Below are 22,500 nucleotides of genomic sequence, written 5' to 3'. Positions count from 1 at the left end.
GTCCCGATACTTTTCGGGCCATTTTCGGGTGTCACAATTTCCTCTGTATCTCATGAACGGAGAGGATTTAAGTCGTCAAACTTCACAGTCCGTTTGCTTTTTACTACCTTCAAAACTTGTTAAAAGATTGGCTATCCTGAACAAGCGGTTAGCAGTTTGACAAATGGCTTTTTGTGAAAAGTTTTCGGGACTTTTGAGAAACAGGCCCCAGGGGCAGAACCAAAGAGCCTATAAGGTAGAGAAAGACATCAGTTATCAAATTTCACCTATAGGATCGACTCCTGAATCACCCCCTATTGACAAGTAAAATTGTCTGGCATTAGACAGAGTAAAATCTATTACAGGGCTGTCAACTCTCCCGGATAATCCGGGAGACTCCAGATTTTGGACCATACCTCCCGGTCTCAAGATTATGAAGAAGAAGAAGTTCATTTGCTCCATTACGTATTGTAAATATACTACATTATATATATGGAAGGAAAAAGCAAATAAACTACAAGTTCTAGCGAAACCTGGGAGCCAGGCAATACCGGTAGTTCGAATTTGGACTGTTACCACTTTTACTTATAGACATAAAAAGTAAGTACAAACAGAAAAAAAAGCAAAGGAAACAGAAGACAAAGAAGAAGCTTATTTAGTAAAAAAAAAATTAGTAATCATGAATAAAAATTAATTGGCTTTAATTTTTGTTTAAATTGAGAAAACAACATTTTTTATAAGATTCATTGAGCTTGTTCCATACTTTTCCACCTTGATACCTTTTATTAGAGAGCTTTAAATTCTAGGACAAGAACGACTAACGAGTACGAAATTTTTTCAATGAGCAACAGTGAGCGCGCTAACCAGCGTCATTTTGGTGGGAAAAACGGGATACCGTCATCATTTTAGTACAACGTTTTGCAAGAATATCGTCGTATCAAAACAAGTCAACAACATGGTAGCAGTTTTGGCATTTTTTGATCAGCAAAAATGGTTAAGTTACCAGCAATAAAAATAACTGAGCAACCTACACTGCTAACAAAGAGTAAGATTAATTGTCCGGGTTATGAATCTTGTCAGAATTTTCCCTAAAACCGGGCAGTCAAATCTCGTACTCGTTCTTGTCCTCATCCTAGAATCTAAAGGTCCCTATTAAATATTCCATAATTAGTTTTTGGTAGAAAGTATGAATGCTTGGCTGATAATCTAGTATTATACACATGTATGATATCTGATGCACAGGAGTAAGGAGATCATTGAAAGTGGAGGGGAGGAGACGGTTATGAAATTTATACATAAATATGGCCAGCTGTAGTTCAACTAGATCTATCAGTTTGAATAATGGGCTCGGACGTTGATCAAAAAAAGTTGTAATGCGTGCAGCCTTTTTTTTTTGTAAAATAATTAGAAGGTTACAGCTGTAAGAGTGGATTTATATGTAATTCCCCACGTAATAAGAGCATACAGTGTATATCAGAAATGGATATATTAATGCATAGTATAGCTGGAGAAGTGTTCTAGTGTTGATAAAATACCGTCTTTTGGAAAGAATACCTATACCTCTTCTAACTTTTTTTGTGACTTGATTAACCTGATGTTTCCATGATAAGTGTTGAGATCAATAAAGATGCCCAGATATTTGATTGACTCGACTTGCTTCATGGGTATTCCTGAGATGCTAAGGATTATATGCCTATCAAGACGCCTTTGATAAGAATGGAAAATAATAAAATTTGATTTCTCGATATTCAGAAATAATTTATTTGCACATAACCATTCACTTATTTTGATTAATTCCCTGTTAGCGTCAGATTCTAGATCTAGTGGGTTCTAACATGTATGTTTGTAAGACGAATTTAATTAGAATCACCAGCAAAGTGGTGGAATTCGACAAGTAAATCAGAACTTTCCTGAAAATCATTAATATATATAAAAAATAATAAAGGCCCTAACATGGACCCTTGAGGAATGTTGAGGAATGCCACAAGTGATGTTGTGTAAGCCAGATGATACACTGTTTAGTGAAACAACATGTTGTCTGTTGGTTAGGTAAGCGATAAACCGTTCCTTTGCTATTCCTTGTATTCCATATTTTTCTAGTTTTTTTATTAGAATTTTTACGGTCTCAAATCTCCCGATTAATTGCCGAAGCTTGTCATTTCTAGTGAGAATTGACTTTCACAACAATAAAATTTAGTTATTATAACATCGATAATAACAAAATTCAAACGTAAAAATCATAATTTAAGCAAAAATGTGATTGGTCTGAAATATAACAATCAAATCAAGTGTTGGAATGCCAATGACATCTTTTTGCGTGTTTTCTGTCTTTTTGCCTAGGTTGCATGAGGTCTTGTGTACTTGACTGTCAAATCATGGAGATGAAAATGTCGATTTTTAACTTCGATTCAGGGGGAGTTTTAAGGACTCTTAACATTTGGTTTCCAACTTGTAAAGACAAAATAATGTAGCTGAAAAATCTGTTAAGATTCCGATTTAAATACATTGAATGGAGTCAAAGAGTATTTTTTTGCCTAAAAGACGTAATATGACGTCACCAGCAATGACGTCACAAGCGTTATGATGTCATTAAATTTTATCATCCCATCCCAATCAATATTATTATTATACATCAGACTCACTCTGAAAAATCTGATTGGTTGAGAGCATTCAATAAATTCACAATAGCTTGTGAACTTGACATGATACATGTAAATGTAATATCAGCTGCAGATATTACATTTATCATGTCAAGTTCAATGTCTGCCTGGTTACTAAGCCCCTTGCAGTGTTCTCCTTAGAAACAAAATGGCTGAACGCTTCGCTTCTGTTTCTGAGGATGAATTATGTGAAATCAAATTGGTCAAAAACGTACAATAAAACAGTAATTATTATTGAATTCAGTTTTCGCATGATATCATGAATTATCAAAACCTCGTGTCTGTGTTATCTGCCTCAGCCTTCGGCTTCGGCAGATAACACAGACCTCGGTTTTGATAATAGACCATTTTACAGTTGTGGCTAAGTTACCAGGCCTAGCAATGGAAGCGAGGCTGCCGGTGACCCTGTTTTGATACAAACCTTCATGCTTTGGTAATGTTAATACGGACTAATTAGCGTTACAACAACACATTTTACATGATAAAAGCAGTGAGGTCTGTATCAATGCAAGGTCACCAGCAGCCTCTCAGCCATTCATAGGCTTGGTTGCTGAGCAAATAACTGTAAAATGGCCTATTCATGATATCATGCTCAACCTCATCCAATAATTGTTTATTATTAGATCAATATTTGAAGACTTTGGTGGTTGACAGCCCTGCTATTAAGTCTCACTCCTAGAGTCAATGGGTGAATAAACGATGTTAACCTGATTGAGGGAGCAGGTTGAATGCATTGGTCAGATATTTCTCCTTTCTCTAATGTGTCCTAGGTATGTTTATCGACCACAGTGTCATAAGTGGGTAGAGTGCATTGGTTATCTACATGTACTGTACTCTGCTTCAATAAAACTGTAGATTTTTCTCTGAGTCCTCCAGTTTTCCTCTTATCTACCACAAAAATTTGATTTCATCTGCTTTAATTTGACTGGATTTGTGGTCTCCTGAAAACACAAGTTTGCCAATGGACAATTAGCTTTTGAACTCTTTGTCGTTTTTTTGTCCTTTCCCAGTAAACGATTCTACATGTAAATAGTAATTTCATATAAACTTCTGTCAGCCAGCAAGAAAGGGAATAACCCATGTCAAATTGTCCATTAGCAAAATTGCAGTAGAGAAGAACTTTGCACTCAGCTATTTTTCCTTAACAATGTAATTAATTTTCTATTGGTACATGTTTGAATTCTTCTAATTTGAATGGTTAGGGCTTGTTGTGAATTTTAGAGCATTAAGGAATTAAAATATTTTACATTCGTTTGAGCGTAGTGCATAAGAATGTAACTTAATTTAGTGATTATGTTAACTTGAAAGTATCAATGAACTCTCAGAATATGCAAAGAAGGGAATGCGCTGACTGTTTTTTACTGTCCTTCCAGTACTGACTACATGTATCTCAGCCTTACCCGGTCATTGAGACGTGTGAAATCTGTGTAGCGACGGAAGACAAACCAACTCCTACTGGGACCTTTTACTTCAATCTTGTAAACCTGAAGGATAAAGTAAGAATTCATGCAGACCTTGCTAAAAAGCAATAGCTTATAGGAAAGTTTTGATGTTTTTTCCCTTGGTTGATAAAAGAGGTCAGATGCCTTATACTTTTGCAGGTGCTAAATGTTGGAATAGCAACTTTCCTTTGACCAATACTGCTGTCATCAAGTTATTTCAAAAAACCAAAGAGAGATTCATATACATGTACTTCCAGTCTTATTGTCTTTTGTATCTCTTTTTTTATTTTTGATGTTTCATTTTTTCGTTGTTTCCTCCCAATCTACGAAATTACAACAATACACATATGGATATAACGAGTTTTTCATTTAACTATTATGCTTAATGTTACTACCGTAATTGCATTCGCCAATATCTTGGGTATGCAGTGCACAGTGTGAGCTTTAGCAAGTTTTCGTTTTTTGTTCATCTGCTTTTTCAGTGCCATCTTGAATTATGTCATACATACAGGGTGTACATGGGCATCTTGATTTTTACGTCTTTACTCTAAACTTTCTATTTTTAGCCACATTCCACAAGCCTCACATATTAATACTCAGCGCGTAAATAATAATAATGATAATGATAATGATAATGATAATAGTAATTATAATAATAATCATACTGATATAGCGCTCATATCCTAACAGCTCATAGCGCTTAACAAGGTTAAAAGATACTACCGTGTAGCATGAAATTTTTGCAAGACTTTTATGTTGTGGATTGGAGATTTTTTGAGGTTTGCAGGAACAAATTTTTGCCACTTGGATTGACTGAAATTTCTGCTGGGAACTACTTTTTGCGGTCTTCTTTTCTCTTCAACGTTTATTACTTTTTGGATAAATTAAAGCCCTCAATCATCGAGAATGGGTGGAAGAGATGTGGCATCCTAGAGCCCTTAGAAAATGACCTGTTTGAGAAAGTTAAACATGACCTTTCTGCTTTGAGTTTGTTTCTTGTGCCTCAGAGAGATGTTTTGTTTGTAGCAAGCTCTGATTGCTTTTTCTCAAGGCAAATATCAAAACATACGATATTTTTTACCCAATGTACGAGATAGTAACACAAGTGCATTGAAAGCCATTTTTAATTATATTAACGGAAGTAAATTTTTGTGGTTTTTAATTTTGCTGGTGTTTTTTTTCTGCTGGAACTTATTGTTGCAGATCAGGTACTATCCGCAAAAATTAAACCCCTTAAAATAAAAGTGCTACATGGTATGCGGTAATAAATTGGGAGCAAATAAAGATCTAACAAAACAGGAGTGGTAAATGTATGCTGAAACTTTGAAGCCTCCGATCAATAATGTTTTCCCAACGAACGCACTTGATAATAAATGATTACACCTACATGTAGATTTAAGCCTCCTAATGTTATGAATGGTCAATATTCCGCTAAATATGTATTCCAATTGAAAAAAGGCACTATGATGCATATGGTGTCTACAATAGGCATATCTTGATGGTCTCCCATCCAGATATTAGTTCAACTGTTTGTCCTGCTTCCACGTCATCAGTAATTTTTCTTTGACCGCGTCTGCATTTGAATCCTTGGTGCAAGAGGTCCTGAGTTCGATTCCCGGATCTCACATCCTTGTTTCGACTTTTTTCCGTTCTGTGTAGCTTACGTACATAGCTTTAAATACCCGTAAAACGGAGCACTGATAGCGAGGGGGGAGTAAAATGAGTGCACCATTGACGTCAGGTTTGTCAGTTGAATTACTGTTACAAGATATCAACGTTAAATATGGTTGCTTTTCTTTTTACTTTTGACTCTTGGACTTGCACTTCTATGTTTGGTGTGGATTGTGGACAAAGCTTTGCTCCTGTATCAACATTATTATCAAGTTCCGAGTCAACAAAATTTGGCTTTCTGTCTCTGGCTCACCATTGGATTTTTGCTGGGCTCCAGGAAGTTCACTAATGTTTCTCAAAGCATGCTGCCCCTCACAAGATTTTTGCAACCTGTACACATGTACATGGACACTGACCACAACTCCACCATGTCTGACAAAATGATCTTACCATCTTGACCAATAAATCTGCCAGCTCCCTTTCATTCTTTATTGTCTGGCCTCTTGCAGGGCGAAAAACTTATGCTCTTCCGCCCGTCTGAGATGAGTACATGCACTCTCATATCGCGGACGAGTGGATTTCCAAAAGCACTTGTCCTAAGGTACTGAGGTCTGAGCTGCCAAGCATCTCTGGACTTTGTACACTAGCCTGAATTTCGTGAATTTTGGTTTCTTTTCTCTGCAACTTACCCATTTTTTCGCCTCTGTTTACCAAGAATATCTGGCTCTGTTGTTTCGGTAAAGACTGAAATCCACATTCCATATCTGGAAACGACAACCTCGTTTAAGACAAGGCTTCATTGACACTTGAAAGAGGCGATTACCGTCTACATCTACATCTACAGTTCATGTACATGTACATGACTAGCACTTGGCAAAGGTTTTTTTTGGCTTATGCCTGTTTCTGCTTAGGTAGCCTCCCAGCTGCATTTCTCCGCATGTTTGACTTTCAGCAGGATGTTGGTTAGAAAATGATTGTGCTTCCCCAAAAGACCATTACTAAATTAATAGTGCATATGCAGCAGTTGTGATGACCTCAATGTTCATGTTTTCACACACCTCTCGTCTCACTGTTATTGATTTCACCACCATTATCACTAAACAAGGACTTTGGACACCCAAATATCTCTTGGACAAAGACATTTGGCAGCTTTCTTTTGACAATAGCACCTGCACTGAATCTGGTGAACTCATCTATAATGTGCAGATACCAGACATTTGTCTCCAACTCATGTAAATCTACAGTCACAGTTTTATTGAAATCTGTAGCAAGTGGAAGCCCAACTGCTGGCTTTGGGGGTGTCTTCTTGTGTAATGCAAAGGTTTCACAGTTGTTAACCACTTGCCTCAGCATTTCAAACAGCTCCAAATCTCTCACCCCTGCATTCACCAAGAGCTTTTGTTACAGTAGTTTGTCTGCAGTAGTACATGTATGTCCAAAGTGTTTTTGAATTTTAATTAGTTCCTTCCTTTGTTTGTCCTTTGTCATAGAGTTCAATCACCTGCAGGACTTCTGATTGAAGGGCTTCCTGTTCAGTGTACAACTGTGTTTGAAATGATGTGTCCACATCTTGACTTCTTGAAACCTGGTTTGCCAAAAAAATGTGACTCCCTGTCATTATTTAATAAATTAACCCCAAACCGGCCTAAACGGGCCAGACTTTTTTACTCTGTCTAACGCCTGACTATTTTACTCGTCAATGGGGATCCCCTGGGAGTCAATGGGTGAACACAATAAGGGCCTGAAGATGTTTGAAACAGTTGCACTGGCTGACCAAACATTTTTGCAAAGTCACTGTTTTAACACAGTTTGAACCTTCTTTAAGGAATTCTTGTGCAGCAAAAGAGGCAGCTTACTTTCCACAACATCAGTTTCAATGGTGCACTTTGTACCACCAATTGGACATACCGGTATAGCTGGGATGGTAACTTGTTGTTCAGATTAAACCTGCTGACCATCTCCAAATCTGAAGATATGATCACTGGGTTTTCTATTAACTTGCAATTTCTGATCATTATCTCCAAGATCAATGTAGTTGTTTAACCATTGTTGGCCACAGAAAAGAAAAGGCTTCACACATGAGTACTTCACTGGGATCCACAGCTCTTACATGTACAAGCAAAGTTATGGTACAATCCCTTGTTTCTTCTTGGTTTTCACAAACAGCCTCATGAACATCTTCCTTGTGGGGGCAGTCCTTTACCCAGTGAAAAACAGATCCACATATTGCACATTTTGTATGAATCCCATATCTGTCCAATGGACTTGTCCCCTTTTGTGTATTCTTCAGTTTCTGCCCTTTTTCACCACTAGAACCGTGGTTAAAACCAGATCTCCCAGTTGATCTATGATGTGGATTGCCAGACTTTGTATGGCACACACTTTCCTGCTTTAGAAACTGTGATACCACTGCCACCCACAAGACTGTCTGAATGTGATGAACCTCCAAAGATTCGCTTAATTGCAGATTTCATTGAGAGAAACTTTAAATCCCTAGCTGCAGTTAAAGCCAATTATCTATCTGTTTCTGATAGACCAGCACTGTTGAGGAGTTTGAAACTTAAAACAGCATCAGGCAATGACATATCCGACTTTTTTGCAAAGATCATACCTCCTTTCAAACTCGATGATAAAGCTGGACATGTCTTGTCCTTCTTCTCTGTGATATGTGTCAAATTTGGTGTAATTTTCATACGCTACATCGACAGAATCCCAATGAAATATCTTGTCCTATTTGCCAATAAGAGTTTGCCATCCATTTTTCTTGCTCAACTTTTCCACATCGATTTCGATGTGCCTTTTGCTTGTGCCTGTCCGTGCAATGATAAAGTATAAACTACAAGTGCCTGTTACTTTTCGTCTACATCTGTCATTCAGTGCCAAATTTCCAACTCATTTTTCCAAGTCTCAGTCGTCTTGCCAAAGATGGGGGTAAGAGCAAAGAGGAAGGGAGGGGAGGGGAGGGGGAGGAGGAACGGAGGTCAAAACTTAAGTTACCAAAAGTTAATAATACTATAGAGATGACAATAATATGATCCTACTTTACTGCTACATGTATTATTAAAATTTGTTGGCATTCTTGCAATTGTGTTGCAGAAGAAAATTTGTATAATTTTATTTTAACCTTGATAAATTGACGAAGAGATGTATTAATTGTTTTCGATGTTGAATTGGGAATACAGTACTCTGGAAAAATTCTGAATGTCCCTAGGACTAGAACCTGTGACTTCACTATTTAAGATGCTGGACCACCGGTTGGGATGTTATCAAGGTTCATGAGGCAATGTACGTGTATTGTTATTTATTGTTAGGACTGGAATCTTGTTCCTAAGTCTTTCTTTGCCCTCTGAAATCATACAGAAATGCTTTCTACACAAAGCTAATGTGCTACTTTTTAAAGCCAACAGACAAAAGGAGGCAGGGGGGTGGGGGGCATCATCATCATCATCTTTTTGAAAGAGATGCCCTTTAAGGGGCAGACATCTCATTGCATCTGGGCAGTAAAGTAAGAATTTCAATTAGACAGGTCAAGTTTTGCTGATGATCTTTCAGCACAACACATTAATGTGATCACACTCAGTGTTGTATTGACCAGTCTACTACAATGGTTTCTATTTTTTGACAGGCTTTGAGGCTACCAACTGTGTCACACATTCTTGTCCCAATGAATAGGAAACCTGTTGAAAGTTGAACTCCAGAGTCCAACTGTTTTAAAATGCACAATTATAACAACAAGGTATTTAGATTATGCTCAAGCATTCTCCTTTAACTTGTCCTAAAAAACTATGCTCCTGTTCTGCAAATATGGGAAGATAGATGAAAAAGAAAACGACAGAAACTGAAAGGACTCTTAAATAGGTCAATAAAGCCTAATCCTGACCAAACTATTTCCTGTTTGTAGGAGCTTAAGTATTTATTAAGAAGAAGAAAGCATTTCACACTTAAAAGTATACAAAGCAGTTCTGCCCGCAAATAGTTCTTTTGACCGGGTATTCTGCAATCTAGCCAATATTAGCTTTACATTTAAGGAAAACATCACTCTTAATTGAATTACAAGATGCATTAAAATCGTCATAATATGTAATGGTCATAATGACGTCAATTAATATTCACGAAAACGTTAAAGGAAAGCACCGAAACTTGAACGATTACTTGACATTGTCGAAGTGCCTGGGGAAACATGAACTACACCTAGTCAAAATCGTCTCGGATTACGGCTAAGGATTTCCGTTTCTTTTAATTTTGAATTTGCAAAAATTCATACAATGCCTCTATACTCTTTGATCTCTGCTGAAACAATTTTTTCAGTTTCAATCATATCTATCAAATATTGTTGAGTAACCATACCTCTGTAAAGTTAATTCGGCCCGAATGATTGCAAACGTGCTGCGTGCAAATGACCCCGCAAAGACGTACAGTTTTTAACTTGCAAGACAAAGATGTTTATTAGGTCACGCGCCTTATATACATAAACATAATTATCCTTTCATTTTACAAGCAACTAGTGCTTCAAAATAAATCGCTCTTTCTCCAAATTCTTCTCAACAAGCTTATCATTAAATATCATTTTACGAAATCAAAGACTTGATGGGGGACGAAGTATTCGTATTAAACCTCAAGAAATCCACACAAAAAACGCAAACGAACGTACCGTAAATTTCTGGCGTTCATCGACCACTTCGTAACCAATGATTGGAGCTCTCATTCCCAGATTTGGCGATGTCCTTCCATCGTTGATTTCCTCTTCGTCTTCTTGGTTTATTCTGAGTCCCGGAGTTCGCCTTGGAGTCCGTGGTCTTTGCAAAACCCCGGGGAATTCAGTTGACAGATAACTGACTTGCCCTTCAAGCGCCATCTTCTGCTTCCGTTCTCGTGCTTCCGCTCTTGCTCCCAGGCCTCCTGAATTTGCGTGGCAGGCGATGGAGTGAGTACCTGCGTGACATCTGCGTGACAAAGAACGCAAAAAAAGCTATGATCCTCGCAGTTATGGACGCAATTTCGAAGAGAAGACTGAAAATTTCAGGACTCTACAACGGGGTTTGAACCTGTGAACTCGCGATTCCGGTGGGATACTCTAACCAACTGGAGTTGGTCATTTGTGGATTCTAATTTTCCAGTGAATAATGAATCAATGAACGAAATGATATATGAAATGAATGATATACTGAACTGCGGATATGAAATCAAATAAAACTATCATCCTCGCAGGTATGGACGCAGTGATTAACAATTTATTCATTACTCACAGGAAAATTAGAACCCACAAATGACCAGCTCCTAGCGTCAGCGGCTTCATAGCTCAGTTGGTTAGAGCGTCGCACCGGTATCACGAGGTCACGGGTTCAAACCCTGTTGAAGTCCTGAAATTTTTCAGGCTTTTAAGCGGATATTAATCAAACGTTCCTACAATTGTAGGTTCGAGTGCTGCGAGTCCAGCTTGGCTTTTAAAAGTTATATGTTCATTTCAATTGATCAATATCAAGCCTTCAGTGTCCAAAATGAACGATAATACTTGACTTGGAAGAAATTGACAATTAAGAATAATCCTTCAATTGAGTGAGAGACTTAGTTGGATATTTTTCTCTTTCCCGACTATCTGGGATCCTGGAACAGTCTAATTTTAACATAAGCATATATGAAGGTGGTACATATACAAAAAACAAACTGTGATGATAAACATGTAGTAATGCATTTGAACTTGGCGTTTCGTATGATACAACATACATCTTTAGAAGTGACGGTTAAAAAAATTAAACAAAATTGTGTGTAAAACTTTTAGAGAAACTAGTAACTACAATCTTGAACAGATTAAATGGAAAATTGAGACCACCCCTCTCCCCAAACATGGCGCGTTATGGCCTTCGCGGGGCTTCATCTTTGATTAAGGTGGAAGGTGGCATTTCTGTACCATTTTATTCTGTCCAAGTTACGAACAACGCTCTGAACTAAACTGTAAAAACTAGTTTGTTTATTGGTCAATAAAGGCAGAGTTTCTCACTGCCAACATTTTCGTGTAACATTATTTAATTCATTCATTTCAGGCCTGAGTGTACATACGTTCTCATTCAGTGTCAATCTGAAGGCGCGACTGCAAACAAGGCCCTGGACACGCATATTGCATTAAGTTGTACATTATTCAGTCAGTGTAAATTAGTATCAGTGTGGGGCGAATAATGATAACATCGGCTTAAACCATGAATGGCACATCCTAATTGTTCACCGAGTTTCCGGAAGCGAACTTTAGATTGGAGGACGTGTGCAACTATGTGAACTACGTGAAAGTTCTGAGCTAAACCACGAGCAGTCTCTCTCACGCCTTTTAGTTCGTCGACGGGGTGACTAATCCGGGGGTGGGGTGTAAGAGGTGAATCCTCAACTAGACCTTCTTCTGGACCCCCCTCTAGACACAGTGACGTCATCAAATCGCAAGGTCTTCTGAATTTTTATCCAAAGCACAGCATTTGAATTTCCGGATTGTCACCTTGCGTGACATCACGATACAAATCTATTTCAAAGTTGGAAAAAAATTTCTATCCCTATGAATCAGAGCAGTAAATTAGTAGATGTGTTCATACGCATGTATTTTATCTCATGAGCGAGAAGTAAGCACTTTCATCGCAAAGTGAACTCCAGATGTTTTCGTTGATTACCGGCCGCCATATTGGTGGACCAAGAAAACTCCGATGGTAAAGTTGCGTTAAACGCTTCGACAAATAACTGAGAAACGATGTACTGCACAGACCTGAGAATTGGAGAGGCGATTTAAAGAATTGTTTCCTACAACATTCCAAGTTTTTGGCCTTTTTCATTTAAGGATTTCGAATTTATTTTCTCGTTGCGTGAGAGTGTACACGATACGAGAAGCGAAGTCATACCGCGAATCTTAATTCTTCCATCCGCGCATAACCACAATTCCTTGCACCTTTGACCACAATCCCTCGCTTTTCGAAAAATGTGTTTTGGCTGCCTCGTTCGTTCGCTTCAGGCTCACTCACTGTGGCAGTAATAATAATAATAATAATAATAATAATAATAATAATAATAATAATAATAATGATAATAACGATAACCATAACAATAACAATTACGATAACGATAACGATAACGATAACGATAACGATAATAATAATAATAACGATAACGATAACGATAACGATAACGATCATAATAATAATAATAATAATAGTTTTGGGATATCAGTCAATGATTGCAGAGGCCCTGAGGTTTAGTAAGGAACTTGGACTGACGCTGAGGCTTGCCAACCCGAAACCAACGGTATGTGAAGCTGATGGACAAGGAGGTGATGGCGACAAAGGCAAAGCAACTGCTGAGATCAAAGTACGAAGAACAGTTGTTGAAGACAGTACGTGATGAAGCATGGCAGGGGAAAGCTGCATACAGCAAGATGGAATGATGATAGCATGAGCACCAAGAACTGCTTCTCATGGCTAAGAGAATGGACGTCATCCCCAACGTATGTTGTAGCCGGTATGTGTGAGTTATACGATGTTCCTGGCAGAATTTGAGGGACTGAAAGAATCATTGCCAATCAGAATGGGGGCCGGGAAAGCAATGGCCAAGGACGGAAATGGGAGACGAAAACGAGGAAATCTGTCTTATCAGAGTAAGTGTCAGTCAATTTGAGGACATCCAATTACTAACGTCACTGATGAAAGCTTCTAATCTGGTGGTAGTGAATTGTCCAGGTAGGTTCGAGTCAAACGACACGTATCTTTGCGAATCGTCCGCATAGAAATGGTACTACACGTTGTCGAAAACTGATTTAATTGGAACAACAAAACCTCTCTTGCTTACAAAAGTTCTTGATGACTGAAGATCAGTACAATTTAACATTGATATCCTCTGGCGTTTCTCGTGTAATAAAAACTACTTAATAATAAGACTGATAAGATCTCTTATTTCGTAAAGATAGAGTACAAAATCGAAAGGTGAGGTGTACTAAAGATAGAGGCCATATGGGCCCGAAAACTGACCCTTGTGGCACGTCATAATGCAGGGAATAACAAAATGAAGATTCATTACGGACAGACTCAAACTGGCGACGATCCCTGAGGTAAGATTGAAGCCACGATAAAGCACTGCCCTTAATACCAAAGTGGAATTCAAGACGACGTTGTAAATTCCATGGTCGACTAGATCAGAGGCAGCCGAGAGGTCAAGTAATAATATAAGGTAACGGATCTGTTGTCATCAATCGCTCTCAAAGTATCATCATGACCTCTAAGCAGGGCTGTTTCAGTACCATGAACAACCTTATGAGCCGATTGATAGCTTTCACCCAGGTTATTAGTTTCCGTAATTGACAAGCTGAAAGCAGACAGTTTGATCAATGACTTTACAAATAAACGGAAGGTTAGACTCTGGTCTAAAGTCCTTGAAGTTTTCAGAGTCCAGATCACTTTTCTTAAGCAACGGTCTAATCCGAGCATTTTTGAGGCACTGAGGTACACAGCCAGTAACCAGAGAACGATTGACAACTTCAGTGATAACGGGTGTCAACACAGACAAACGGGGCTTCAATTACAGGTGCAGGAACAGGATTGAGATCACAACTGCAACTTGTAACTTTGGGAAAAAAAAGGAAAAGGATCATTTGTGGCAGAAGAGGTGTAAGTTGTTTTGGGATTGATAGCCAGAGTTTGTTCCCTGACGGAACGGTACAATACGTGGGCCCCGAATCTGGACCCCTATATACTTAATATGCTTAATCTGGTCGGGATGTAGAGTAAGTTAGCTTTGAATCAGGAACCCACGCTGGAAAGTTCTTACTTCACAATTTTATTAGTTCACGTATTCTTATGTTTACATGAAATGTTAGTGTCGTCAGCAGAAAGGATGATAGCAACCTGCAGTGCAGGGTACCGTTTGTCGAAAGTCCCGAAATTTTACGGGTCATTTTCGGCCAGTGTCACAATTCCCTTTGAATCGCAAGAATGGAGAGGATTTAAGTCGTCAAACTTCACAGACGAGTTTCTTTTAGTTAGCTTAAAAACATGTTAAAAGATCAGCTTTCCAAAACAAGCGGTTGGCAGTCGCAAATGGCTTTTCGGGACTTTCGAGAAACAGGCCCCAGGTGTCTTACTAGCTAGGCGTACTACAGCCCGCGCGATATAGAATTTTACATGGGCGGGGATTGGAGTGAAAGGAATGAAAGGAATAGAACAAGAAATAGCGATGGGCCAAGAACAGAGCACCGAGAAACTCGGACACCCCATTTAATTCGTAGTAGAGGAATTTATGTGGGTTTATTCGAACATATTGACTGAAAACGGGAATGAAGACAGCAATGCATCCAGATTACCAGAGTGCCACTTATACCAGCAAAGTTCAATTAATTTAAAGGAATGGAAGAAGGGCGTGGCCTTTTTCAGCCCTCAAAATTAAATATGGTCGTCCTGCAGGGGTCATGTTATGTGATGATGTGATGATATGTACAGCAATCGTTGTTTATATTAGGTTATTGAAAAGAATAATCTAACTTTGAATCTATGTGCGCTCAAAACAGGAATCTTCCTTGCATGCAAGTTTGCCGGTTCAATCTTCAACGCATCAAATGGAAATGGAAATGGAATTTATTTACCCACGGAACACCTCAAGAGCGCTCAGGAGCTCGTTCAACATGTGTCCGTGCATTCCGGATCGAATTGGAATTTGGAAGTGTTGGTTTTTGAGGAGAGGGGAAAACCGGAGCACCCGGAGAATAACCTCTCGGAGCAAGGAGAGAACCAACAACAAACTCAACCTACATATGACGCCGGGAGCAGGAATTGAACCCGGGCCACATTGGTGGGAGGCGAGTGCTCTCAACACTGCACCACCCCTGCTCCCATCATAGACATTGTTACATGGTTTTATCATTGCAGGGTGGGGGGGGGGGGGGGGGGGCTTTGGGTAAGACAACAATCGAATGAAGTCTGGTACAGTGGCTATAAGTTAGAAGTATCTTTTGAGACAAAATTCATTTGCGTTAGTACAAGACAATTGCATCAAACAAGTGGATAGCTGGCGTTTGAAGCAATTCCACACTGATTGTTCTTGTTCCGTGACATCATGATGTAACCCTCCATTCACCAACTTGTTCCCCAGGAATTCTTCACTAGCCAGTAGTCCTTGCCTTGGTAGATACCGTAGCCAACGACAAGAACCGCGTGATCCAGTTCTGTGCTGCTACAGTCTCTGCATTTAAAGATGAAAGTACACATAAGAAAAGGAAACGACGGAATAAAAGTGGTCACAGCATTTCACATTGATATGATAACCTGAATTAAGTATGAATGAAATGAATGTATAGAGTGGTTTTCAATTGAGTGTCGAAAGTAATTATTGCTTTGGTTTTGCATTACTTCACTCACTCAGTGATTGGTTCAAAGTTCTCGCGCCACTTTTTCAACCAATCAGAAGTGAAACCAAAACCAATCGTGGCTCGCGCGTGCACATCTTCCCGCGCTTTGTGTCGGCTACGTGTAATTACTTCGAGTTCTGATTGGTTTACCGGATTGTCTCCGTACTTTTTGATTGGCCAAAGTAATTACTTTGGTTTTGGTTTTACGACACTCGATTGAAACTCGCTCTATTTGAAGTGCGTGTTGTAGACAAATGAGAGAAGTGATACTCGCACGTAGCTAGACAATTTGCGCAGTATCAAGTCATCATTCAAAGGTAGTTTGAGGCTGCTGTGGCTTCAGTGGAGAGACTTGAAGTGTAGTTCAAAAAGTGTGCGAAGTGGTTGTCAACCTGGTTGCAGTTTGAACCCTGGGTTTTGAAGTAATCACTGTCCACTGATAGTATAGCATATAGATTTCCATTTTTTATTGTTCTTTCTGCATTTTGACGTCATTTGTGAACTAATCCATCAATGAACAGACATGCCGCATTAGGAAATCTTCTTTTGTTAAGTTGGTAATAGGAACTGAGATGGCGGGGATCATGTCATCGTATCGATCGATGCAGTTAAAAATACAATTTAATAAGCACTTACGGGTCATCATAGACTCCGCCCGGTAAAACTGAAATGATGGCTGTCCTGCGTCAATGGCAATAGCAATTGGGCCAACTGTGGCTACGGCGCAATGCAAGGCAAGTTCGCTTCCTCGCTGTAGGTCTACGTAACCTAACAGATAAATATAAATTGTTTCTGAAGACAACAGTGCTTGTTAGCGTTTTTTTTTCGGCACAGCTAAGAAATTAATGCAGATGCTGTTGCTTTTGCGAAAGGCAATTCATTTTCATCCCACCTCTCACTAGAGGTGAGGGTAATTAATAATTAATTAAATTCGAATTACATATGCATGCCTGGGGAAGAAGAGAACGGAAATGACATTTACTATGACGTGTTTTGAGAACGTGTAGTACCGATAATTTTAGCCAAAGTTAAAGTAAGGAAATCGAGAGCTAAAACTTCATCTAGTTGGAAGGTGAGAGGACTGACTTACTTTTCTTTTATACTGGATTTTGCCAGCAGATGCTAAGCGCTTTGGCTTCATGAAAGATGAGGAAGGTGTGGATGATTCTTCGGTGTGGTAGTTGTTTGCGGTTTATGCTTTTCAAAGTTTAACTGTGTGACCTGTGTGCTCCCCACACTTTGCATCAATACCTCACATTTACCAGTAACAGTGGCGCCTACTTTGTCCTTAAGAAAACAGCAAGACTTATTGCAAGGATCTGGATACCCAGACTCTGTGTCGATCCCTCCGTTTCTTATGATGTACCTGGGGAGCAAAAGACAAATAAGGGGCAATTAACTTTAGAGAAAACGATCAAAGTTCTGTGAACTTTATTACAAATAAAGCGTAAACAAATGCCAGCACTAAGGAGCTAATGCATGCTCCATTGGCTAAATGTCTTAGAGCAACAGACTTCATATTAAAATGTAACAGTCTTGGATGGATGGATGGATGGATGAATGTTGCTGGGAACACGAACGTCAAGAAGGTTGGGGGCAGGGCTGGCGAAGTGGTGAGAGCACTCGCCTCCCACCAATGTGGCCTGGGTTCGATTCCCAGACTCGGCGTCATATTTTTTCCGGTTACCCTTTCCTCCATCGAAAACGAACGTTTGATTGCGTTTATTGGTTGATTTCAGTTTAATATATCCTCAATTAGTGCTCCAACGCAAGAAGACTAGACACTTAAATAAAGTTCCTTTCCTTTCTTTTTTCAAGATAAGTAAATTGTGTTGTTTCACTAAGCTCAGTTTGTAACCATAATCGGTTCAGTTTCTCCTGCAATGTCTGAAAATTACTGACATAACTAAACTAAAAACTTCCTTTTAAGAGCCATGTCTCCAGGCACCGTTAAATGGTTGATAATCCATGCAATGTGGATTATGACCGACTGTACAGAATGTCACGACATACCTGTGACTAGGTTACCAGGCCTATGAATGGTGCAACCTCCGTTTCCTTTTACATGTCAGTGTAGACTGGATAGCAGCAATTAACTTAATTTTCGCATAAATTGCAAATGTCAAGTGTAAGAACACTTTAACTTTACATTATAAATTGCATAAATAAGTACAAACGGCCTAACTCCAGTTTTCGAAGGCCAGATAACTTTATCCAGTGAATAAGTCACCACTATATGTAACATGCGCTATTTAAAGTCGTCCGGACTTTGTGCGACCGGAGCCTGGCAGCCAAGAGCGGAAATAGAAAATTTCCGGTTGCACACATTCTCCTAGTGACCAGGTCTGGCTTTGTCTTTTAAGTCGTTGTTGAGAAGAGAACGGCAAAGAAAGGAACAAGTGTTTTGCAATGGGTGGTAAACTAGACGTCTCTTGCAACATGTATCGTTTTCATTGACCGTTTCAGTGGTCCCATGGCGACAAAAGAACATTTCGTTGGCTGATGCCACAAACTGTTGCTACGAGATGTTACAATACGCCCCCCCCTCTCCCCCAGCCTCGTTCTCAGGGCTTTTCCCAGGGCTTTTTTCGCAAACCCGCTCCTCATCGGAGAAAAGCCCTGGGAACGAGGTTGTACGTTTCCTGTGGCCTCAGCCGTGTTGCTGACCCATCAACCCCTTCCTACGCCCAGTTATTTATAGATGAAAATCGTTAACTACTCGAAACCACAATCAGCGACTGCTTGATAAAGGAAGTGGTTCTCTTCGTCCATGTAACATCCCGAGCAATCGACAAGATTCTGTTCACTGAGTGAGACCAGTTTTCCTGTTTTCTTGAAGTGTTGTCCTTCAACTGCTCCTGTTACACTAAACGGCCAGGATCGACCCAAGATACCTGAAAAGCAAGATGTGGTGAATTCGAAAAAAAACTCTCGAATTGATACTGGATCGTTACAAAGCGAAGTCAAACATGAATCAGCTACAAACATAGTAGGGTTGAGATTAAGGGAACCTCCACTCCGATTAAATAATTTTAAACAAGTACCGAACAAAATAATGTTTGCAATTAAATTTGCTCTACAATAGCTCACTTTCGACATATCAAAATTCAGTCCAAAACAATAGACATCAAGTGAGGCTATGATCTTCGCAGTTATGAGAGCAATTTTTGCAATTGCGTAGAGAAGCCTGAAAAATTCAGGACTTCAACGTTGAAGTCCTGAATTTTTCAGGCTTCTCTACGCAATTGCAAAAATTGCTCTCATAACTGCGAAGATCATAGCCTCACTTGATTTCATATCCGCAGTTCATATATGATTCATTTCATATTCCATTTCATCACAATAGACATCATCTCGAGGTTCTGGGAAATAAACTCATACAAATCTTTCTATTTATTCCTCAGACCCTCGAGATGATGCCTTTTGTTTAGGACAGAATTTTACTATATCGAAAGTGGGCTATTTTTTTTCCAAAATAGTGTTTAGATCGAAAAAATTCAATTTTGCCTGGCGCCGCCATCTTGAATAATTGTGACGTGTTACGGTTGCCCTTTTTGTTTTCACACAAAGAGCTTTTGTTTTGAAACAAAAGAGCAACCACAACATGTCACAATTATTCAAGTGCACGAAGATAATAAATATTAGCCTGAGAACGCAGACGTATTTCCGGCGGTGGTTTCTCTGCCCCGAAATACGACTACGTTCGCAGGCTAAATAAATATTTGATATCATTTTTTGATATCAGGAATACCTGATAAATGACAATGCTAATCCCATTCCCATCAAGGACTTTTATTTTATCTCCCATTACCAGCGGCAAAATCCCATTTCCGGTGATCAAATTCCAACTTCCCCACCCATTTTACCCCTTCAGGACTCTCAAAAGTAAGTTGTTATGAAAATACCTTGGTCCTTCACTCGGGTTACATATCCTTTGCTCCTCCAATCAACAGATCGGGGAAAACTTGTGCCACCAGCAGGAAGCAAAGTTGAACCATTATGCTCTTTTCCAAAGAAGAGCATAGTATGACGATAGCTAAGGATATTGAAGCGATATTCATCAAAGGTCATGTCGCCGAACTGATTCATACCCAAATTGTGTGAATGACGCTCGGAGTTGAACAGTTGAATAAACTAAGGGAAAATGAAAACAAAGCTGGCGTTAAAAGAATCAAACATTTTGAAGAAGGAAAGAAACAGCTTGTTTAAAAAAAGTGCTTATCTAGGATTGATGCGCAGCAGGGACAGAGATGAAGCTGGTTTAGTGATACCCGCCGAGTGACCCGCGTGACAAAGTAAATCTCAAATCTTCTGATTTTATGAGGCGAAACATAAACAATGCAGGTTTTCTATGAGCACCAAAGGCTGAATATAAGTGTCGCAATTACGCTGAGAAAAGTGATTACCTATTTCTTTAGTTCCAGAAAATGCGTAACATTAAAATCTAGTACATGTAATGGCTGCTGACCGTGCCTCTTCAAAACGTCTTCGTTGCGGGCGGAGTGGGTGGGGGAGGCAGAAAAATGTGGAGTTTTGCCTTCTCACCTCCTCCACACACATTTCCTTCGAAACAGGATTGATCGCTCCAGTGACCTACGGACAGGAGAACTGAGGTTGTTCATTACCTTCAGATTCTTTTTCCACACGGCGAAGCGCATCATTTGTTCAGCTTCAGACCCGTACGATTTGCCATTCTTGCCAATGATGCTTGTACTGGTCAAAACTCAGCTCGATTCCGTTTGTGTGCACTGAGACCCACAGCAGAAAAGCCAGAAAACGTTTCATTTAGCACAATTTGTACCCGTCCTGAAGAAGACTGACTGCTTTAGTGCGTCAAAATGCTTTATGGTGACACTTATATGGTCACGAGATTAACGTGAGAACTTATTTATATTGGCCTCAGTAAATGTGTAGCGTGACTGTTTCAAAGCCGATCATTTAATCCAGAGATCTATCATTTATTTTAAGACCTACCCTTTGATGCTGAATATTAACGACTGAGGTCAGAAAATAACGGAAAAAGCAATTTTTAATCGAGTTAAGTAATTAACAGGATTGTGTTAAATTGTGGCAAGATACTGTTTATAACTGGCATAAGTGCTATAGTTCCTGTTGAGTATAAGAGAACAAGACGCCTATACGGGCGTATCCGTGGAATGCAAAAACAGGTTAGTCAAATTGCCCAGTTACAGTAAATTTCAACTACGGGTAAACTTCGGAAAATGGCAAGAGATTACCAGACAGATAAATCTGTAATTTAACTTGAAGTTGTTTGTTGTAAAAACTTTTATAATTAATGTTACTAACTTTGCAGATGCAAACAAGGAAGCCCTAGTAGGGGTGATCAGGATACGGGATATTTAGATAAAAAAATTATAGGGATACGGGGTATTTGGGCGGGGGGTGGGGAGGGAGGAATTGACCCGGATATTTAAAAAAACAGGCACGCATTGCATATGTGTGGTAGTGCAGTAGGTGACAAGTGTTTTTTTCCATAACTGTCAAATGAGCTGCGTTTTGTATTTCAGGAGATTCAAGTTGTCTTTGCGTGATATGTAGTTCTAATAGTACACGATCTTGTTTTGGTATCGTAAATCATTAAAGTTCCATGTAGATGTCTTTGGTAAATACCCCCTCAGAGGACATGTGGCTCAGTAAAGTACTAAACCCAGAAAGATTGAAGAAATTAAAACGAAATCGAGAAACATTGGCTTCAAGGCTGACATGTTGATCATTTTCAAGTTCCTTTGCAACTTCTTTTTCACCGTAAGTCTAAGAGTGTTCTCTGAGCTTCTGACAGCTTTCTAAGACAAGAGTTCACTAAAGTTAAGCCCTACCTGGCGGGGTTGGTATCTGGATGAGAGACCTCAAAATATGCGATTTGCCGTCAGAAACATACAGCCGAAAATAATATTTTTTAATGATCAAAAATGCGAACTGAGCAAGGTACAGATTTTGTTAGCCTGCTTTATGCAAAACAAATATTGATGCTAAAAGATGGTCGTTGCACGACCGAAATATGTCTTGCAAATTTAATTTCAAATGTGTCGTCACTTTTATAAAAATTGTTGTTAGTCTGCTTCTTTCCAGATCTTTTGGAAATATTGATGCAAAAGTAAATAAATATCGATATACAGTTTCTAAGAAGAGCGCAACGAAATTTTTAGGAAGTGCCGATCGAGAATAAAACTATTTGCCATCAGCAACAAAATTTGCGAAATGGAAACATCATAAATTTGTGCCGCGAATGTAACAATTTGCCATCAGCGAAAAACATTTTGGGAGATTTTCGCCACGTTCAATTTTTCTATCGTACTTTTGGTTGTACAAATAAAATCGCAAAATCGAAAGTGACATCGATATTAGCGGCCGCCTGTGATCAAGTTAACTTGCAATTGCCTGTTTATACTAACAACTCACGAAACAAAGGATGCATGTGACAAAG

At 39.2% G+C, this 22,500-nt stretch overlaps 1 protein-coding gene and 1 pseudogene across 1 annotated transcript in view; both read right to left on the bottom strand.

Moving 5' to 3' along the window:
- Positions 1-10,568, bottom strand: part of LOC138019510 (sorting nexin-16-like) — a 15,191-nt gene extending 4,623 nt beyond the window's left edge. The window contains exons 1-2 of the mRNA XM_068866323.1: positions 10,344-10,568; positions 4,040-4,123 (exon numbers count right to left, since the gene is read on the bottom strand). Coding sequence (XP_068722424.1) covers positions 4,040-4,123; positions 10,344-10,547 — 288 coding nt within the window. The 5' untranslated portion in view covers positions 10,548-10,568. The remainder of the gene's footprint in view (positions 1-4,039; positions 4,124-10,343) is intronic.
- Positions 10,569-15,633: 5,065 nt separating this feature from the next.
- The window catches only part of LOC138020835 (cathepsin L-like), a 17,500-nt pseudogene continuing 10,633 nt past the window's right edge, over positions 15,634-22,500 (bottom strand).

This window comes from Montipora capricornis, chromosome 10 (genome assembly GCF_036669925.1).
Source record: "Montipora capricornis isolate CH-2021 chromosome 10, ASM3666992v2, whole genome shotgun sequence".
Classification (NCBI taxonomy): Eukaryota; Metazoa; Cnidaria; class Anthozoa; order Scleractinia; family Acroporidae; genus Montipora; species Montipora capricornis.
Note: the sequence above shows the minus strand (reverse complement) of the source record. Positions and strands in the feature narration are given on the sequence as shown.